A 23,353-nucleotide genomic window follows, 5' to 3' on the forward strand; every position below is an offset into this window, starting at 1 on the left:
ATGCATAGCCCAAACTGGAGTTGGCACTGGAGAGACCCATTTTATGGCCCAGGGACACTTCCAGAGACTCCAAGCTGCAGGGCCCAAGAAGATGTCGAGAATGGTTGTTCCCACCAGTCCAAACGGTTGAAGCACCAGCGAGGGTATTCTGAGATCAGCCAGACAGTTCTCAACCGGGAGAGCAAAAATAATTGATCCCCAGGCCTCTTCAGGACAGGTTCACGGGTCTTCCTTCATCTGCACAGCTAAACAGGATACTTGGCTCCTCTTCAGATTTGGAGAAATGGCTGCAGGACTCCTCTTCTTATCCTAAAGTTCAGGCGAGCACAAAAACTCAGCCCAACTAATAGAAAAATCGGCCCCACAGAGACACCAGAGCAGCAGTCCGATCAGGGACCAGTGTGGGCAAACTCATGCATACAGTACAGAGATACCAAAACCAGTTTGTGGACTGTGACCAGGTAGTCCCAGCCACCTTCCTGGTTTCCAACAAACATGGCCTGCATTAGACTGCGAGAAGCAAGGCTTTCCTAGGCAAAGAAAGGACCATAAAAGGAATTTCTAGACCTGGCAAGGAAAGAAGGCCAAAGAACAAAATGGCCAAAGAACACGCGAAAAAACCCTGTGGAATGACCATGTTAGGAGACTAGTCACAGTTAGTAGCCAAACATGCTAAACGCGAGCGAGACGACTAAAAATACAGTAAAAATGTAACTGCTGCCACCAGCTTGTCTTTAGGCACATTTAAAAGTAACCAAGAATCCTTTGAGTGCAGGTCTAGGGTGATATAAAAGTATCCCCATTGCACTGCATTGGAAGATGCATTGTGCAATATGAAAAAGTTACCCAAAACAGATCATTTTAAAACAAAAAGGGAAACAGTTTCCCACTACTGATAGACTGAATGACTAGTCAGTTTCCCCATAAAAAATGAACAAAAGGTCCAGTGAGTGAAGCTGAAGGCTTCATTTCACTGTAGAAAGTCAGGACAAGGTGTAAAAACAAAAGCAAAATTGTGGGTGCCCATAGAATACGGGGGAAAAGTTGCTCAAAGAGAAAAGACGTTCCTAACACAAGACAGTCCCAGCCCCCTTCCTTGGCCACATGCACACACAAAGGCACACTAGCCCGCGAAAGCAGCAGCTTTCCTGGGTAGGTGCATGACCTTATATGGGATTTCCTGACCTGGGAAGGCAGGTAGAAGGCCCAACTACAATCTGGCCAAAGAACAAGTGAAAGTCTTGTGGCATGGCCATTTTAGGGCACTAGCCAGATTTAGTAGCCACATACAGTAAACTTGAATGTGCACATAAAAAATAAAGTAAAAACGTAAAAAGGTCACTGCGGTCACTTGTCTTTAGGCACATATAAAAGTAACCTTGTTGTATGTTCTTAAAGTACTTTCCTTAGGGTCTGGTCTCAGCTCATGGTGCACATACATGGGGCAATAAGTGGGCCTCAAACAAACAATTTATTTGTATACATGAAAATACACTTTAATGTTATTAACATTCTCTGGTGATGCGGTTTCTTTCTTCCTTATTTTCCTTTCCTTCCCTGTTTGTGCCTCTGATTTGTATGCATTGTGGGTATTCGTATGTATTGGTTGTGCTAGCACAAGTGCGTAGTAAGTCTTGAATTGTTAACTAGTTATTACATGTTTAACATTACTCAAAACTCTTGACAAGGTAGCATTCATTATTTTACTATCCAAAATTACAAGATTATAAATATTGTACTTCTATGGTGCATGTGGCTGCCATTGTCTAGGTTTATGTATGATTAGGTTCCTGTATTAACAACAGTGCAATATGTTTTGTGTAGACGAGTACATTCTTTAATAGATTAAGTAGTTCATAATAGATCTCCCGATCACCTCTGACATCTTGTTACCAACATTATAAATATTAACACAACCCCTTGTAGGGACTTTATCAAAATTAATGTAATATGTGATGTCATCAGTGATGTCATCAGTTATGGTTTCTTAGCTTACCATAACTGGTGAATTTATGAGGTTTTTGGTTTTACTTGTAACCATAACGTCACTTTAACAATGTTTTTTCAGTGAATTTCATAGGTTATTAGTGCAACCTAATCATAACGTCCCTATAACAAAGGTTTTACAGTGAATTTTATAGGTTTTTATTAGTGCATGCTAATTTCCTACAAATTACTAATATCATAATTACCCCATTATAGCAACATTTGTGTCCAATTTACAAAGTTTCACCATAAAACTCTGCCATTTCCCACCTTCTAGCATCATTTTTAACACTTCTATACACTATTTGCAACTTTTTCCACTGTTTTTGTGTTTGTTGATGTCATCGTGACCTCTCCGGACAGTGTCACGTGACCTTGCATGCGTGGCATGATGGCGTGCTCACGAACGTGTCTGTGCTTCGCAGTTTGGGACTGCACTTTCTACTGATCTAGGCACTTTCAAGCTCAAACTATTCCCCTTGCACAGCTCCTACGCCTATTCTTACTCATTATCCATTAACAATCTAGTACAGAGCACATACTTGGAAGAATATTAGCAAAACTGCTATTTATCTAAAAAATGGCATCAGCTATTGCCATCCCTCCTCCCCAAGAGCCGCCACCAACAGCACCACCACCAGCTGGAGGAACTACACAACAAAAAAAACGCAGTACTTCCAAAGACAATGAAGAGGACCAAGAAGATGAGGTAGAGGAAGTGCCTACCTCTAACAGCAAGAGAGAATCATGTGTGTGGCAGTTCTTTACCACTGTTGGGAATGTACCAAAGGCTAAAGCTACCAAAGTGAAATGCACCGAGTGTAGCAGACTACTTAGACAGTACTCTTATGTGACCACCACCATGCGCCGCCACACCCAATCCAACAACAGCAATGCTCTCGGAAAGGCTGTCCCTTTCTTAGCAAGAAGTAGGATGTCTTCCTCCACCTCATCTTCCTCAACTGGCCTACTTCTGTGGGAAACAAAATCCCACCAGCTACCTTGCAAGCAATAAAAGAGGCTGTTGATCCATATCTTTCAAAGACAAGAGACCTCTGTATATACTGCAGAACACAACTCTGCAGGGGGGAGCAATTTCATAGTGCTTTTGAAGCTGTAATCAAGGAGCATGAGAAATCCTGCCCTCTACCTTAGATCTAACACAAGCACAACATCTTCCCCTGTCCACCTGCCCCTCCATATTAGAGCCTGGTGCCTCTTCCCTCATTCCCTCCCCACCTTACGTTCTAATCACTCCTGCAAAAAAAAAAACAAAAAAAAAAAGGTTCTTTTAGGAATCGCCTTTCAGTTAAAAAAAAGCTTATAGACCATCTATTTTTTCTTTTATTATTGATTTAGCGGAGCAAGTCAACCTTTCAATTTATACAATAAAAATATAAAAATCATACTTTGCTCAATATGTCTTTTCATATGAACTCATTAATCATCTATTAAAGAAAAAATAGAAAATGAACCATAAAACAAAGGAAAGGGGAAATGTTTTCGTTAACAATAATTAAGCTGTCCAATATTTTCCCATTTTCCTATTTACAAGATAATAATGTGCACTTTGTTATTGCTTCACATACGTATCAGGTGTCACTCCCTCCTGAAAGATTTAACAACTCCAGATAGTTCACAATAGCCACCTTTAAGGAAGTGTGTTGACAATGAAAAAGAACATTGCACATTAATTCAGGTCTTATAAAACAATCAATAAAGATGTGTTTGAAGTACTTCACTCTAAAAACCAACAATGGAGGGCATTCCGTCAACAAATGTTTTAAAGTTTCCGATTGTTCATAAACCTTACAGTTTCTGCAAAGCCTCATCTTTGACAAGCATGTTTTGCATTGACAATATGTCATTAGTAGGCTATAATCATGCCTGATGCGACATATTGACACGCACTGGGGTAGGTACATGACATTTTGCCAAAAGTATCGTTTGAGACACGACCAAAATAGTTCTCCTCTCCACACTCTCGCTTCTGCACCATATATTAACATTGTAACTGCTTTCCGCTTATAAAATGTTATGGCGAGCATGAGGGAAAATGTACCATTTGGCCTGGATGATACGGGCCTGTGCTGTCACTGTCTTAAGTTTTCTGCGTATTTCAACATAATATGAAGCATCGGCAGAATGATTGTTTATACTGAGTCCCAAATATTTATATTCTTCTACCACTATAAGGTTGTTTTCTTGAAGAACCCATCTTGGATGATTTTGTCTCCCGGATTGGGCAGTGGAATTAATCAAGATTTTACATTTTCACTTATTGATTGTAAGACATTTCGCTTCTGCATAATTACCTAGCTGGTTTAGCAAAGCCTGCAAATCCCTGGGTGTTTTAGCCAGCAACACCAGGTTGTCTGCGTAAAACAACCAGAGGATGCTCTGACCACACACTCTAGGAGAATCGGACACTACCTCAGCAAATGAGAACCTCATATCAGAGGTAAAGAAATTACAAAGGGGTGAGGCCAGTATACAGCCTTGTTTAAGGCCCCTGTGGGTTGGAATCGGGGCTGAGAGAGTTCCTTTTGTTGATAATCTAATTTGGATTGCCGTATTGCTATGTAATTGATCAATCCAATACCTCAAAGCTGATGGACACAAGGCCTTTCACAATTTGTCTCTCAGGAGTTTCCTTGAGATTGAATCAAACACGGCCTGAATGTCTTTAAAGGCCATGTATACTGCGTACTTCTTTTCCCTTTCGTGTAGTTTAATCACATGCAATGCCATCAAATTTACAGTTGTTCCCAAGCCAGCAACAAAACCAGTTTGAAAAGGGTCTGTCGTGTCTGATATGTTCACCCATGAGATGAATTGTTTTAAAATAATCCGGCAAACAACTTCCCTGGAATGTCAAGGAATGTTACAGGTCTGTAATTTTCCAGGGCCTTTCAATTACGCTTCTTGTATAGTGGCACCACGATGGATTTTTGCCATGAAGCCCGGACTTTGCCACTACGCATCACTTGTCTGAATACCGTCATTAAGATTGACGCCCATGCCTCAGGATGTGCTTTCATAAGATTAGAAAAGCCGTCCGGGCCAGGGGCATGCAATGTACTTAACTTACTTATGTGAAATCTTCAAGATCAAACTTGATGTCATATTGCCCACCCAAAACATCAGTCTCTCACGTAATTAATGTTCATTCTGCATAGAATGACTTGTAATATTTCACCCAAACTTCTTCAGAACAGCATTCATTTGAACATTCATCTGGTGTGTGCCTTGTGCTTATCTAACAGACCCAAAATAAGTGCAGAGTTTTCAGTTGTCAGTATCCATAACATGATTTCAGAATCTTGTTGGTACAACTTGGCCCGCCTGCCTCTCACCCAGTTTTTATATCTGTTTTTTAGTGTTCTTAAATTTCCTTGAACATCTATTAAGTTCTTCATAATAGCATGACTATCAGCACAATACTGTGCTCTTCTGGTTACCAGTTCTGGGTCATATGTATGAACGTGGCTGATGTGTTCATCACAATCCAAACTGGTGTACATTTATATTTTTGCAACACTGCAACATATAGGCCACTTGACAAGGTGAGGTCTGGGTATAAGATGTTAGAGGGATATAATAATTGTCTATTTAGATCTCCCAGTGAGTCTGGTGTCCATCTGAAAGATTTTTAGCATTAACAGCAGACATATTTCGAATACAAGACATCTCAGATCTCGCTTCACAATTTTTACAGGACCAAGTCATAAATCATGATCACTGCTCCTCTGACTTTTTATTTGAAAGGATTCTACAGATGCAAATAGATTTCGAATCACATATACATAATCTATAAATGCTAATTGTTTTTTCCTGTGCCATGTATTCTTCAGTGGAATATCACCAGAAACGCCACCATTCACCATCAATAGTTGCCTTTCCTCCATTAAAGCCATCCAGCGTGTTGCCACTGCTGACAATTGGGTAGCTGGGTTTACTAAACACTTGATATTGAGATCTCCTGCAAAAAACATGTATTGGACCGGGGGTCAGCAGTTATACAATCCAATACCTTTTCGACATCCCTAAAATATTACTCATCTGTGATTCCCACATGATTCCAGTATGTATTAACCAGCACTGTTGTGCTAGCAGTAAATTTAATTTTAACTAATTGGAGAAACATATTTCGGGACAGCCATTGAGTGATTTGTAAACTTGCTGTTCTGAATGCTTCCATTAAGCCAGTCATGGGTCTCCGCCTGGCCTGTATTTTTGCAGGAATCAAAGATATAGTGTGGTTTTCCCAAACAGGTGGCGTTGTTAACCAAACTTCCTGCAATGCTATAATGTCGTATTCATTCAGAGGATTTGACTCAATGAATGTTAGATGTTTATATCCCTGCGTATTGCACGAGGCAAATGAGCGTGATAGTAATTTTACAGAAACGGTTTGTTAATTTGAATTATATATCCCTGTCCATGTTTTGAGAGCATACAAGTTTAATTCCCTGATACATTGTTTGGTCACTCGTGTCATTCTCCAACGTTTGACAGAGGCTGTTGCCTTGCTAGGTCCCTGACCAGTTGTTTACTAACCAGAAAACACAACAAATACAGTTCTTCTCTGGCCTGCCAAATTAGATTCATCACGATGCCCGATGACATCCATAGTTTAACTATGGTCGAATTACGTTAATCTATGAATTCTATTTGGTTGATGTCACTGGAGCATACATCCTTGAGCATCCGGTTCTCAATCATGATATTCAACACACTTGATCTATTTAGATCATAATCTGGAAAAGGCTTCCCTCTGCATTGAATTATCAGGTACTGTGTTGCTCTCCTAGGACTTATCTGTTTTGGTCGTAGCTGTGTTTCATCAACATAAGACCCCTCGTTCTTAGCCAAACTTCTACACGGAGTGTAGCCTGTTGTGAATCTGCTTCTAGCTCCATTCTAGGATGAGTAAATGTTACAAGACTTTTTGAATCAGGTGCTTCTGAAGCAGAGCGATTCATGAAGAGTCTTACTGAGCACGCTATTTCTTCTCTTCATTAAATGTTTTGTAGGTAGACCATTTTCCTTCTGATCTCTATCTGATGTTTTATTTGCTAATGTTAATTTTCCTTGCTCATCTAAGGTTAAAGTATTATCATTTTGGGCTGACTGATCTTTATATGGCGCTTTCCTTATTATCTCAGTATTTGAGGGCGTGAGATAGTGTTCCCACTCATCTGCTCTCTTTCAACTACTTTAAGTAGTGTGCTCAGCGATTCATATTCTAGATTTTCTTCAATCAACACCTGTTCGTTACTATGATTTTGACTATTTGTTTTTGCCTCGTGTTTGTTTCAAATTATTTTATTGTATTTCTTCATTACTGCTGTACTTCGGTTTCGGAAGGGATAGCTTGTTGATAAATTGATAGGTGCTTGACCGTTTCATGATTGCCTTTGTTTTTGCTTTTTTTTGCGCTGCGATGATTTTTTTTTTTTGCTGAGAAAACATTTTATAGAGACTTATCTCTTCAACTGGGTCTGGTGTAATCAGTTTGATAGCATTTAAGGAGGAGACTGACTTCACAATTTCTGCCACCTTTCCTAAAACCCTTGCCGTCTGATCATTGTTTTAAAAAAAATGTTCTTTTTGCTGCAAGAGCCTTTTGAATCACATTCAGGTAGTTGCGTCATTACCTTGGATTCAGTTGGTAAACTTTTTTCTATTTTCCCTTCAACGATTCCTACATTACCACAATCAATTGGTATGTTAAGAGGGCATTCCCCACTTGCAGCAAGAGTATCCCGTCCTATTTGATGACCGCCTTGTTCCCCACTTCTTCCTCTCGCTGCTTCACCCTCCTGTCATTGCACAATTTGAAATATCACATTAAATTGTTCGTATAATCTTGTGTCTAGGGTCTCGTATAGCTTTGCTAAAGTGAACAATGCGGTATTCATTGCCTGTAACGTTATTTCAGTTCCCACAGTCACAGCTGGAGATGACACTTCCAGAATGTGTTGGGAAGAAGCTCTCGCCTTTTTTGGGGTTGGCTGTGTGAAAGAAATGGATAACACTGAGGATTGCTGAGCTGATGTCGAAAACAACCAGGGATTGAGATAATTCACTCACAAGAGGGTGGGGGTTAGACCTTCACTCTCAGCATTCATGTTTGATTCAGCTGTGGTTTGCTGGGAGGTGGAAGAATTAGCTTGCCTCCTTGAGTGAGTTCGATCCTGCGAGATCAAATGTGAGTGCAGTGTAGTTGCTATACTGGGGGAAGAGGGGACGTGGTCCTTGTGAACCTGTGCTAAAACTGCTATATCTCTCATCGGCTCGATCTAAGGCACATTAATTTACGCCAAGACCGAGCCCAACACAAAATCCGCCTCCACTATAGAGTCCGGGGGAGTGGATACATCGATTTTGGGGTGTAGGACTCCAGTTATAATTGCATTTTCATTTCTGATTTGTACTTGTTCATTGGCAATCGCTGTTTTCACACCAGTCACACTCTCGGTAGGATGAAACCTCGGAATATCAGACGTTGCAGATTCAGAACGCGGCCGGTGTAACGTATTCAAACTTCTTGTTAGATTAATTTTATGTGATGTCCGTTTAGGTGTAAAATTATTGGCATCAAACAAGCAAGTCAATTCTAAAGGAGGAGGCGTCCGTGACAAGAGCATAAATACACAGCATGGCTTCCCAAGTTCCAAAATCGAAAGTGGATGTTAGGAGGTAAGAAGCGCCTTCAATTTGATAGATGAAAACAAATTGAAACAATATTAGAGATAAAAAGTTATTCACAATGGTAAAACTGTATCAGCAACTTGACAAATTCTTTATGGACTTACCCACACCCACTCAACCACCTCAACTACCAACTGCACTTTCAAAATGCACTTCCGTAAATGCGTGCTCGCAAACGCGCCCGCAATCTGTTTAAATGGGATTGTGGGTATGAGTGAGCGGGGCTTATCCTCAAACAGGTTTTTTACCACAATAAGGACCTAAAAAAAAGAAACAAACGTGTATAAGCAGAGACATGTGATTATATTTGTTAAAAGTCCATATCCCAGGGTTGGTGCTTATCCAAGATCGTACCGTGATGTCAAGGTTAGGTAATCAAAGTCCACCACCACGTCAGCCACAACTGCACTTTCAAAATGCACTTCCATAAATGCAGAGTAGATTCCATCTACTTTACATTTCCAGAACATAGACTCAATAAGATTTTCAACATTTCCATTAACATTTTGTGTTATGCTAATGGAAATAATGTGGTGTTCATCCCTGCTGCTCTTTCTATCAATCTACTAGCCCACATATTTAAATTACATATCCATCATCACTGAGCCCTTCTCACTTTACCACCTGGTAATGCACATCTGCTCACCAGTAAGCCATTGACTATATGCTGCTGTTAAATTGCCTTTTAGCTACCCTTTGTCTTTACGTTGCATTTTGACCATTACTTGACCCCCTTATGAATGAAAATGTTCCATTCTAGCCACTGCTTCTGCTAAATGCATCATGATCGCCTAAGCACTGAGTATTTTACAGCATATCAGCCCTTATGCCTTGCTGATTGCCTCACTTTAATCATATATCTGTGCCTATTGTAGCATGTTAGTCATTACCTATTGCTAATTGCCTCATCTTAGTCATATATCTGTGCCTATTGCAGCATGTTAGTCATTGCCCATTGCTAAATTGCCTCATTTTAGTCATATATCTGTGCCTCCTACAGCTTGTGAGTCAAAGCTCCTGCTACAGGCCCCATGTTAGCTACAAATCCTCTCAAATGTCTCTTACTAGCTACTGATCAATGATTTGTGCACCTCAACCAGGTGTCTAGTCATGTACCTGCTCACCTTCACTACCACGTGCATCATACTGGCATTTAACACAACTACTGACCACTGCCCATTTCTCCAAGCCTAGTACACCTAGCGCTTCTCTATCAATGTCCTCGGGACTGCCACCTTCTGATACTATTTCACTAACTAAATTCCTGCCTTCCCTTCCATCAAGAGGCAACTAAACTTAACCCTACTGCCTTGACCTTACCAAGCAACCCCTACTCGCGTATACCACTCAAATGGATCCAGCTCTTCGCCACAAGACCTGCACCTAACCAACCATGCCCGATGAAAATAAGGAACTCCAGGTTAGGCTCTAGACTTAAGAAAGCTTATCCTTCCTCAATCAACCGTAGAAGTAAAACTACCACTAAAACATTGCCCATGAAGAAAAAAAATTATAATCTCATTAACAGTAAAGCTAACAATGATCCCACCGCACAAGCGAACACTACCTTAATGAAAAGTAATTTGGATAGTATCACCCCTCTCATTAAGGGAGCGTTCCTAAACGCTAGATTCTTGACAGCTCAAGCACTAGACATTGCCGACCTTTTAACTATGAATGATCTCGACTTCTTAGCCATAACAGAGACTTGGCTTCACGCTGCGGCTGGGTCATCACTCTCACTAGCCATACCTGACGGCTATACCATCATCAGACTACATTGAGAATCCTCCAGAGGCGGCGGTGCCTTTATTGCCAAAACCCAATTAAGCCCAAGGTCGATACCTAACCAACCATTCCTATCAGGAGAACTCTTGTCGAGAACTCTTGTCCATCAAGTTACCCCTCACGGCATCTCGAACATTAACCATACACCTCATGTATAGACCACCAGGACCACTATCTACCTTCGAGGAAGATAGCACACTTCACCTCACAGCCAACACCAAACCTGGTTCCCAAATCATGCTGTTGGTAGACAATCTAGCCCTCCACAACCCAAATGATGTCAATCCATCTGCTCTTGCAATATCCGAATTAGGCTTATCGCATCGCATCTCCACTCACAGTAAATGGAGAACCCTAGACTGGATCGCAGACTTCAATTGTGACGCTAATATACTCTCCAATACGGTTTCCGGTCATATTAAAAAACATCCAAAAAGTGTTAAAAAAAACAGGTGTTTGGGGGGGGGGGGAACACCCCCCCCCCATTTTAAACAAAATGAATGCTAAAAAAAATAAAAATAAAATTGGCAAAATTGCGTCGACATAATGGCATTCGAAAATACTACTATAAACCCTCCAATACACCTTGCACTTGGTATGACCACCATATCTTGCATCTGCTACAAAATGTGTCCTGTAATGAAATTTGCTTTGTAACCAGATTATGTCTTCTTGTAACATCGCCACGATGCCCCCGGGCTGATGTGCACTTTAAACAAATTTGAATAAATAAATAAATATAATTTCATTCACAATACAGGACAGCAACCGTCCAAATCACTGCAATTCACCGGCACCACCCGCATTCACCAGAAACAACCACAATTTAACAGTAGAGAAATTACTCCCACTATTACAACCCATTACCAGTCACCCTATCCCTAACACGGACCCCTTATCACTAGTAGATGTGTACAATCATACACTACATTATGCCATTAACTCAGTAGCGGCACTAAAAATGCGCAAAGCCAAACCACGTGCTCACCTAATCTTGTAGTTCACCCCTCACCTCAGAACCTTAAGCAAAAAGAAAATACTGAAACCTTATGGAAGAGCCTTCCCTTAGCAAACAACAAAGAAACATTCCTAAAAGCTTCCTATAGTTACAAAACGGCCATTCACCAAACCAAAAGTGACACCTATAATGACAGAATCAAAGCCAAATCAAACACCAAAGAACTATTCAATATCGTTAGAGAATTAGAATTTCCTACACCATCACCGGACACATGCACCAAAGACACAACATGGTGCACTAACATACAAAAGCGCTCCTTGACAAAATAGCACTCTTACAATCTGAAACTGAAACTAAAAAATACTCAGTCTCACCGACAGCTATCCACACAAGCCTCAAGTATCCTTTCCTAAACCCTGCAACCTATTCACCTTCTCCTCGCTCTCCACCAAGGATGTAGAGGGCGACATCTGCCCAGCAACCATCATCAAAGAGGCAGCGAGGGATCTTGCACCCTTCATCACAACTTTAATAAACGCATCTTTTAAAACTGGCACGGTCCCCACCAATTTCAAAGGAGCGTGGGCCCTCCCATTACTAAAAAAAACAAACACCCTTGATCCAAATATCCCAACTAATTATAAACTGATAACTCCAGTACTGGTCCTCTTAAAAATTTTAGATAGGGCAGCATACCTTCAAATTCAGGAACATCTCGAAAGTACATATACATCAATAGCTAGAGCGCTTATCCTATCCAAATTAGACTATTGCAACGCCTTGTACCTAGGAACCAATCAGCGCAACATAAAAAAGCTGCAAATATTACAAAACAATGAGCTTAGATCTGCGATGAACATCCCTAGAACACATCATATATCCAAGCTGAGACGTAACGCATACTGGCTCTCAGTCAACGACAGAATCGCTTTCAAAACCCTTTCACCCACTCACTCGCACATGTCTATCCAACTCAGTGTCAAAATACCTGGCTGACAAATTCTCACGAAACCTCTCAGCACGACCTACGAGGCCCATACACTTACACTGCCTTAAGGTTCCCAGGTTCAAGCTACAGAAGGCAGGTGGTAGTAGTTTCTCTGTTCTTGCAGCAAAATTATGGAATTCTCTGTCCCCAGCACTAAGAGCTGAACCTTCACACTTTGGTTTCAGGAAGAATGTAAAAATATGGATCCACAACGAGAAAGGCATTATGTCATAATTCTCCTGCTATCTTGCACATGTCTGTACCTATCTTTAATGCACTTCAACGATTCCATGTATTGTCTTACCCATTTGTAATGTGTAACTCATTGTAACTTTAAGAAATGCGCCCAGATACCTATGGGTTTGGTGCGCTACATAAATAAACTAAACTTTATAAAGGCTGAGCATACGTCAGCTCGAAAGGCAGCAATGAAAACTGGTAGTCCTCTCCACCCACAACAAAATCCAACTTCCTCCTTTGTTTGACATTGAGCTAAATGGAAGAAAGCATTCTGGAGGCCAAGAGACACCAGTAAGCCCTCCTTTATGGTGCCCCATCGGATAAAGGTCCAAGCCACCATCTTGACCTACTTATTACAAAGAAAACTGTTTACCAGGGGAAGGACTGTAAAATAGCCACAGACCACAGTCTTTTTTGGGCAGCAGTGCATACGTACGGTACCAACATTTCCAGAGTTCTTTAGCCAAACTTGTTTGGTGACATATTTGTGAAAGAGTCCTGCATCGTCCTGTTTAGACTGACTAGGTGGGGAAGTTGATGAACTCTCGAGGGGCTACAGGGCACTCTTGGAATGGGAGAAAGTACCCAGCTGAATCTATTTGCAGGAACCACTAGTGAGGGCAATCCGCTTCCAGACCAGCAAAAAGATTGAACTCTGCCTCGCCCTAAAACCCTTGCTTACAAGACACAAACAGAAGTTCATCTTCATTAAAGGATCTTTATTGTAGATGGACTAGAGGTCAAAACAGTGAAGGTATGACCATGGGAAGAACAGAAATATTGTCAAACATGTCTGCCGGAAAGCCTGATTAGAACAGCTCCCCAATGGACATACAATACAACCCGTGGCCCCAATGCACTGATCCAAGATTTCCAGAAGACAGAAAAGTAAAAACCAGAAAAACTGTCTTCTCAACTCATGCTTCCACACACTGGAACTCTGGGACCACGAGGACACTTGGGTCTCCCTTAGTAATGTTACAGAACATTCAAAACTATTTTTCATTATCCTTTGTTACTCATCTAACAATCGCCCTGGGATACTGCCTCAATTTGCCCCATGCTTCCATCATCCAATACAATGTACACATCTCCCCTTCAACCAGTGCAACACAGTAGCAAACATCTGTAATCTGTGCAGCTGTGGATGTTGCCATTCAACAACATTTAATTTTAAATCGTGGAAAATCTCCCCATATCTTACATGTGATACAACAGATTGCAAGCCAACTATAAATACACACAAAACAAAGGTAGAATTGAGTTTAGAAGAGAATATGCATCATGGAAAATGAGTTACAAGACAAAGTGGTAATAAAGGGGTGGGTGGAAGAGGTGATCTGTAGTCAAACTGCTACATAATCCAGTCACATTAAAGGGCACAATAAAAACAGTACAGAGTTTCCTCAAGCAGTATTGCCCATACCTTGGCTCATAAACGCGCCAGTGCTTCTTCCCTTCCAACTGGACCACAAACGCTTCAATGTCGTCATAGTGAGGTGCAAACCCCTGAGTGCCAGCGGGGGTTAAATACCTGCAGAAGAAAAGTAGTGAAAACTGAAGGGTCATCGCCACTGCGTTTAAGAGACACACGTTCCACCAAATGGGCACTTACGGTTGGAGCAATGAGTGGCAGAGAGTTTACACAAAAAGGATATGCACACTCATTTCACACACCAAACCAAATATGTCAATTATTAAGCCTTTTACATTTCCACATATCCATGACCTCAAATTACCATTCTCAAGAAATTCACTATTAACGCAGTCTATCATAAGCGAGAGATGGTAGGAATTGACCAGAAACCCTCAAAGTAGGGACAGGGACACAAGAAACGAAGGAGAATGCATTGTACAATGTTAGGCAGAAACCTGTGCAGTTCCCTTAGGGACCACTGCAAAAGATTTAAGACTACAGGTGTTGGCAGTAAACCCACTTGGTAGCAGTCTGCACCACCCAGATTTACCTGGTAGCTGTGGCTGAGCAGTCAGACTTCCCTCAAGAAGAGTTAGGCAGTATGCAAAGTATACTCAATAGGCACTCAGATACAATAATACAAGCAAACACTGACCCGAGCTTTGGTATCAAAGTATATCATTATTTATTTAAAAACACAGTTGAAACACTCCAGCACTCTTATTGTAAAATATTCTAAACAGTTACTATTATGGTATGTACACCCCTTTTTCCCTATTAGAAAATCACAGTAAAACACCACTTATTTTCATACAGAGGTGAGCGCTTAACTAGATTGCACTCTAATAAATTTGTGAAAAAGGGAGGGGAAAAGACAGAATATGAAGAGGTACACCACTCTACGATTCCAGAACACTGTTAGCAAGGCAGAGAGCAAAAAGTCACTGGTGAGCCAAAGTCCAAAGGCTGGGCCCACTCTTAGAGAGAGCAGAGCACAAATGCGCCCAAGATCACACAGTTACACTAGGCTTAGAAAGTCTTGCAGAGGGTTCAGAAAAGCGTTTAGAGAGGCTTAGAAAAGTTTAGCCAAGGTGTCCCAGGCTAACCCAGGTTCGAAAGCCGGAGACTAAATCTACCCCGTACAGTCGGTAGCAAGGGAAGCAAGGCGGGACACGGTACCTTAAGTGGGAAGGATCCTCCAGCCGTGGCAGTTGTTCCTGGTAGTGGGTGCAAGTTGCAACGTCGTCCAGGGGAAGAGAAGATCTCGACTTGGAGGAAAGATGAAGTTCGTTGCACTACCAGGGCAGAAACCAGCCGCGGAGTTTTCCGGTTAAAGGTGGTACCTTTGTCTCGCGGTCGCGGTAAAACGTGGTATCCCGGTTGCCGGGGTGCTTGGCACGGGCAAGGCGGCCACGAGATACATCGGGAAAGCGAAAAGTTGGTGAAACTGGTTATCCCCACAAGTTAAAGGAAGAAGACTCTCCGGCGGGGGATCTCCTCTGTCGTTGGGAAAAGTGGTGAGGCAGTCCAGCAGGGCTCCACCGGTGGCGGTGTCGTGGCAGGTCGGCTCAGCTTCTCCCTCGTCGGATTCTTAGGTCCTGTGGCGACTTCTGAAGTTCCAGTCCCCAAAGCCCTGCTTTTATGCAGCAAACCCCCATTCACTCAGCCTAGCTGTCACTCAAACATGCTAAGTGGTGAGCCGGCCGGCTCACCACTTGGGCCAATCAGGACGGAGTGCGACTTGAGTTGCCTCGGCAACTCAGTCCAGGGTGCCTAAATTCCCCTCCACCCCTCCTAAGTACCCCAGACACAGTGGCACCACTTTGGAGGGCTTCTGTGGAGAAGCCCGCCAAAAAGTGGAACAAAGGGCTCGACTTGGGTTGGAGTCACAGAAGAGAACACAAACGCCATTTTAGAATCAAGTTTTGGCAAAAAATATCAACCGGAGAATTAATATTAATTAAATAAACCGGTGATATGTTCGAGGCTACCGTAAATAATTAAATAAAGGTAGCAGCCGAAAAAAATGGGAAATCCAATAGGAAAATATTTGCGGTTGCATATAAAAAGTAGTATCCACTGCCACCAGCCAAAACTCGATCAGGGGGGACGGAGATGTGCCCCCTCGACTAACAGACAATTGAATTGCCCCAGCCAGTACGTCCACATTATGATGGTTTGTACTGGTTCTGTTCAGAATTTAAGACTAGTAAAGTCAATGGTGACTTTACATGCCCTGGGAGACAGTAGTCAGTCCCAGGGTATGGAGTCTATACTGGGGGGTCACTATCACACCCCTGTGTCACTGCACTGAGGGTGCTGTGTAACACACATCACAAAAACACATGAAGCCCTATGGAGTAAAAGACCCCATAGCCCATTAAACACATCTAGATTCAAAGAAACACACTCAAATCATGCCCAAGAGTGAGGGTAAAAGAGTCTCACTCTTGGCAGAAGAAAAAAAATAAACCCCAAAAATCCAGCGAAGCTGCTGGGGGACTTACTAGGTTAGGAAATTCTGCCTAAACAGAGAATTCTCCCTAACATACAACCTAAATAGTTCCCATCTTCATCACTTTTTAGGTCCTACAGTAACTATGGCTTGGTATGCTGCATGATTATTTGTCCAAGAAGAAGAACATGGCCCTGTGTCTTCCAAGCTGCAATTGACCCAATTCATCCTGGGTTTCAAAGATATGTGTAAACCAGTTAAAGTGCTGCAATGTACTGACTTTCTCGTAGTCATGTATTCATGGAACAAAAATGATTGTACACAATATGAAAAGGGGCTCATGTACACTTCTCAAAATCCAAACACAAATAGATCAATGGTTATTGTGTAAGAAACTGTGAAACATGAAATGGTCTCATTTTGCCAACAGAAATGTAACACTCAATTTTCTAACTCACAGAGATTTGCCATTTTCTTTCAATTTACAAACACATGATAGACAGAGCTATGGCTAACACTTGTTTCAAGCTCAAGAGCATTCTCCGGCCGATATGGGTAAAGACTGCATCAACAAAATAAAATATAAAACAAAAAAAAGATTGAATTTGAGAGCAAGAAACAAAGTGAAAATTATCAGCAAAATAATCTAGTATAAAAACCATGAACTGGCGGTTCGCGGGGAACCAGGGGAAACCAATTTTAACTTCTTGAATTTCGACCACAGCAGGTATTCTTATTTCAGTAGCTAACACTACATAACCTCAGCAAAGGTTTGCTCTGCACACCAATCTCCAAAATGCTCCAGTTTTATATCTCTGGCACAAAGCTGTGGCTTGATTGACCTCTCCTACCACTGGAGAGACTACTAAAAGCAGAATGAAGTGTCCAAGTGTATCCGGCAAGCTTTAAGCACTCTGTGATGAAGTTGATTGCAACATGTGTGTTCCGAAGAGCAGGTAGACTGACTGGTCGGTCGGGCTCTGTTTAAGTACAAAGGAGGTGGAGTGTTGGGTAAGATTAGTGCAGGACTACACAATACTTATCTCTTGGTATTAGGTAATCCACCTTTTAATCTAGATACACAGCTTGGTAGTGTGACTGAGCAGCCAGGCTTATCTTAAGAGGAGTAATGTGAGCTGTACAATGAAATCAGTAAATGCAGGTATCCAATTAAACACTTACACACTTAAATTTATATAATAAATATGTATTTACACTCAGATATTTAAAGCATTCTTTAAACAGAACTAACTAGCAGTAACATTAATCCCAAATTAGGATTCAATTAAAAAATGGAACAATAAATAGGTGAGTAATTCATTCATAGGTTACACATTTTCCAGCAACAAGGATGATGTTATTTGATTTTTTATCATCTTTGCAGTATTGAGTATGTAAAGGAGGGAGCGGTTAGGGTTAGATCAGAACATACTGGTGTTCTATGAAATCATTCTCCCAATAGGATGCAGGCAGTCGTTTATCCCAGCAATAATGGTGGTCAACAATTAAAACCTGTAAGGAAACTAATACTGCCAAAGCCAATAGGTTCAGAAGTGGGCCTTTAGGGAGGCAGGACAGCCAAAGTCAATGGGCAAAGTCAAAGTTCTGATGCTCTCTTCTTAGACAATGTCTTTAAATAGTCAGTAATTCAAATAGAAAATCACAGCAACTCAAGGGGAGTCACCTTGAAGAAGCACAGGCTGTGCAAGTGAGTTGAGGTCAAGGTAGGGTAAAATAGCACTCCCCAAGGTAGGAAGCAACCCAAATGGCAAAAAGATAATGTATCTCAAGCCCCACCGTACCTTTGAATTGAAAAATGTGTCCCAGCTGGATGCCTTCTGTTGCCAGGCAACAGACTCTTGTTCCTGGTCCTTGGTCATGGTCATGAAAGGGAGGACGTCTGGTGGGCTCCTGCAGCAGCACTCGAGAGTGGAACTCGGCAGCAATGGATTCCTCAGGGCTCTTTGTGGTTTTGGTGCCTTTTTCTCAGTGCTAAAGAAGAACGAACAGCTCAGGTTAGAAGTACCTTGATCCTGCTGCCTCTCTCCTGGACTCTGGTGAGGGGACTCTGGACACAGATTTCCGGCTTCTGTAAGTTCCCCTGGATGCCCAAGAAGTTTTGGGTGGATTTGCACTTTGGAAGACAATGCACTCTCAGATGGTCGAACTACCCCGGGCATTGGGATTCTACAGCCTTGGAAAGTCGCAGCAAGTCGGGGGTTGCACCAAAATAGGGTTTGTTGTGAGGCTAGTTGGTCCCATAGCCTAACAGGGCTTCACCGGGCACTTTGCAGTCCAGGAGGGTGCTGCTTGCATCTCTTATCTTCTTCGGATGTTGTCTTCCAGTGGTAGACTCTGCCTCTAGTTCCAAAAACCTTGCTTTTTATGCAAGTTCACATTCATTCACAGCCCTAGGCTGCTGTGTGGCACAATGCAAAAAGCAGATGCCTATGGAGTTTACCAGACTCCATAAAACAGTAAGAAACACAGAAAGTCCTAATCGGAAAAACACATGAGACAGTGAGAAAAAAGACCCACACACTCGGGAGTTAAAATTAAAAAGCCCCGAGTCCAGCAAAAAGAGCTGGGGGTCTCAAAGGTTAATGGGAATTGGAACAGAAATGAAAATTCTCCCCAACACTCGAACCTCCCCAGATTAAGGGACAGTAGGATTTAAACCATTTGCTGAAAAGGGCTGGAGACCCATTGCCCTCGCAGCCGCCAGAGCGGTCTCTGCTGAGGTCTACATCCCTGCTGGCAACAGGAAGACCTCTTCGATCATGGATCTCCGTGTGACCAGCTGACTGCCCAGCCTCCTGCTTCCCGTGCTTAAAGCAGGATCGTTCTCATATTTGCTGCTTCAGGCAACATTTGTGCCCGGATCGCCACGTATAGCGCTGGCTCCGTGGTTGTACAACATTACTATGCACACCTAAACTGGACTGAGATGGCCGCCACACTCGATGTGCCCCACTTCCCTGTTATGCTGTTTTGATGGGTTGCTAGGCAACCAGCTGCTTCGCTGGCATTTATCCAATAGGCTCTGCCAGCAGGCGGAAGCCGTCCCATGTCGAAGGCCCAAGTAAAAATCCCTGTCCCGAGCTGGGCGGACCAAGGACCAGCTCACTCACTCGGTGACCCTCACCAAAAACTACTGAAAGAACTTTTTGGACCTAAACTTGGGTAATCGCTAACCTATAGTGCACGTATCCACTCACACTGTTAATCTTACCTTTGGTACCTCCGACCATGTGCTGTATCTGACCATTCCGCTATTGACCCATCCGCTGTGCGTAATCTGTACCGAAGTCCACCCCATAATATTCAGAGCTTCAAATTAACTTGACATCTTTCGCTCACATTGTCTGAATCTATTTGTGACCCACACCAGCCCCTCTTTACCACGCTATAACATTGAGCCTTTCTGACTACTGCCTAAAAGTACTCCAACGTCAAACCCAGGTTATCAGGTTGCTACCAATCGCCCAGCGCGAACAACCATTCTACTAATACGTCATACATCCCTTGCCACTTTAACATCCACCTACCTTTGTGCTCTTGTACTCACCACGCACCGTGCTGGCTAGGCCTGCTCCATTATTCGCACTCGTTATTGCAACAATTGATCACCGGTATTGCTCGCAACTGTTTCATATTTTGTGCAAAATGTACTTTTAACTACATATATGTCTTTCAATTGATCTTTATGTGTGTCACTCAACTGATCTTTGATATCGCTGACAATGACTTCCTTTTTGTGTGCAATGTACTCTTAATTATATGATACTCACTGCATAGCTCTACACACTTTGCACATTTAAGTGCTAACTTGCACTAACTTCTTCACATGCCCCGCCGCTAAATGCTCAATGCTAATCTTGAAGCTTTGACTAATCAAATTGCCTGACTCTTCTAATTGCATCCAGATTATGACATACTGTCTACCTACCTAATTTGGGTAAGGCCAACTGACTAGCCTAGTATGCCACCTATCTGCCTGAAAAGCATATAATGCTCTATGCGCTATAATTGTCGAACAACCTGAAATGCATTTTCTATGTTCTCCAACTGTTGAATGGTTAAGCCAGTCGCTATTCTCTGCTCCCTAATTATTGAATTGTTAGGCCAGTTGACTATCGCCTAACCCTACTCAATGGCAGTCCGAATGTAGTTAGTGTTTTTTAAAGGCCTCGGATCTATCAGATATGCAAATTGCCTGTACAATTAGATTAGCCTGCTCTAACTGTTGAATTAACAGTTCTAACTGTTGAATTGTTAGCCAGTTGATATTCTCTGCTCTCTAATTATTGAATTGCTACGCCAGTCGACAATCCACAAACACTATGCAATATCAGTACTAATGTTGTTAGTGTTCTAAAATAGGCCTCTAATCTACCATATATGCAAATTGCCTAAACAATTATATTAGCCTACTAGTCAAGCCTATGAAAAACATTATACCTACTTACATCCGGCTTGCTGCCATGTTGATTATAATGACCCTTCTCGCCTCAGTTACCTTTGCCAATAATGAAAAGTATGTTACCCTGCAACCTACCTATCACCACCTCTCTAGACCAAGTAAGAGCAGCATCTCCCTTACTATGTCTACATCATTACCCTTCCATGAATCTATAGGACCTACAAAATTCTTGCCATCCTACCTACCACAGCCTTCCAAACTATACTCCATCGCCACGCCAACAAGAATACTAATTCCCTCACGCCCATCCAATGGATCTAACGCTATGCCACAAAACCAGTTCCTAACCAACCACGTACCACAAAATTCCGGAACTTTAGACTAGGTTCTAGATTCAGACAGCAAAAGTCCACGCCTACCAGGAAAAATACCTTAAATGCGATAAACAACACAGTCAAAAACATCGATATCCGTTTAAAGATACTATAGGGCCTCTAAACAGTCCTAATAATATTGCTATAGCCATCAAGGGAGCACTTATTAATGAACGGTCATTAACAGCACATGCCTGAGACCTTTGGTGACCTTATCATTTCTAATGAGTTAGACTTCCTGGCCATAACAGAAACCTGGCTACACACAGCAGCAGGCCCGACACTATCTCTAGCCATTCCAGATAACTACACCATAACCAGACTTGATAGAAAATCCTCTAAAGGTGGCGTAGTCGATGTTCTTTCCAAAACCCACCATGGCCTTAGGGCATTGCCGAACCTTCCATTCCCATCGTCCAAACTCCTATCAATGAAGCTCCCACTCTCAGCTTCACGCAGTCTAAAAATCCACCTTGTGTACAGACACCCTGGCCCAATATCTACCTTCGAGGAAGATATCGCACAACTCCTTTCCGCCAACACTAAACCAGGATCACAAATGTACTTGGTGGCTTTAATCTAGGCTTCCAAGACGCAAATTATGACAGTGCCTCTACAGTATCAAACTCGATCACAGAATTAGGATTCTCTTATTGCATCACCAAACCTACACACAAAGGAAGTATTCTAGACTGGATTGCAGACCTTAATTGCGAAACTAACCATCTCGTTAATGCACCATGTGCATGGACTGACCACCACTTGGTCTCTTTCACCTTAAAGTCTACTACTCAACTGAACCTGCCTATTGCCTTGCCAGTGCCGACAATCACCAGAAATAACAAGAATATTACAGCAGAGAATTTACAGCTTCTTTTGCAACCTATCATTAATCATTCGACTACCAATACTGACCCCTCAACATTAGTAGAACTATACAACCTAACACTCTGCCAAGCCATCAATACGATGGCTCCACTGAAATTGCGCAAAGCTATGCCTTGCGCTTACCTAAACTTGTGGTTCACCCATAGCCTCAAAACCCTACGTAATAAAAGAAGAGCCGAAACCTTATGGAAAAACCGCCCCTCAGCTTCCAACAAAGATTTATTCTCACAAGCCGCTAGTCGCTATAAGACGGCTATCCTCCAAACCAAAAGTGACACTTAAAACAATAGAACCTTGAATGCTAAATCGGGCATAAGAGAATTATTTACCATCAGAGAGCCTGAGTCATCTACACCCCCCACTGAAACATGTACTAAAGATAAGACTTGGTGTACCAAGATACAAGAAGCTTTGCTTGATAAAATATTGATGCTCCAAGCTAAAAATCAAAAAACTTAGCATTTCCAATGAATCAGCTCTTCATAAATCCCAGCCTCCAACTACAAAACCAGGCAGTTTATTTAAATTCACTTCTCTATCCATCAACGAAGTTGAAAACATAATAACTAGCCTCAAACCATTTAGATGTCAGGGTGACATTTGCCCCGCTATCATCATCAAAGAGGTAGTAAGAGATCTTGCACCTTTCATCACCACTTTCATAAATGCATCATTTGAAACTAGCATAGTCCCATCCAATCTGAAGGATGTGGAGTCCTCCCTCTGTTAAAAAAACCTAATCTTGACCTGGACATTCCCACGAACTACAGACCTAGCACCACAGTGCCTTTCCTGCAAAAATATTAGACAGGGCTGCATATTTACAGATACAGGAACACCTAGAAACTAACAATCTTCTGTGTCTGCGACAATCTCGGTTTAGACCTATACACGGCACCAAAACTGCCTTAATAAACTTGAAAACACAAATGGACGACCAAAAAGACAAAGGGAACTTCAAAATAATGCCCTCAGATCTGCCCTCAACATACCAAGATCTCATCACATATCAGAGGCCAGACGCAAATCTCAATGGCTATCAATCAAGAACAGAAACTCATTTAAAACACTAGCTCTTACCCATAAATGCCTCTCCAAATTAACACCTAGATACCA

The 23,353-nt window shown here is 42.1% G+C and overlaps 1 protein-coding gene across 1 annotated transcript in view; it reads right to left on the reverse strand.

Annotated features, from left to right (window-relative positions):
• RIOX1 (ribosomal oxygenase 1) overlaps nt 1-23,353 on the reverse strand; it is a 603,487-nt gene that overhangs the window by 318,706 nt on the left and 261,428 nt on the right. The window contains exon 7 of the mRNA XM_069607921.1: nt 14,107-14,214. Coding sequence (XP_069464022.1) covers nt 14,107-14,214 — 108 coding nt within the window. The remainder of the gene's footprint in view (nt 1-14,106; nt 14,215-23,353) is intronic.

The sequence above is a fragment of the Ambystoma mexicanum genome, chromosome 4q (assembly GCF_040938575.1).
Source record: "Ambystoma mexicanum isolate Mex_15411 chromosome 4q, UKY_AmexF1_1, whole genome shotgun sequence".
Lineage (NCBI taxonomy): Eukaryota > Metazoa > Chordata > Amphibia > Caudata > Ambystomatidae > Ambystoma > Ambystoma mexicanum.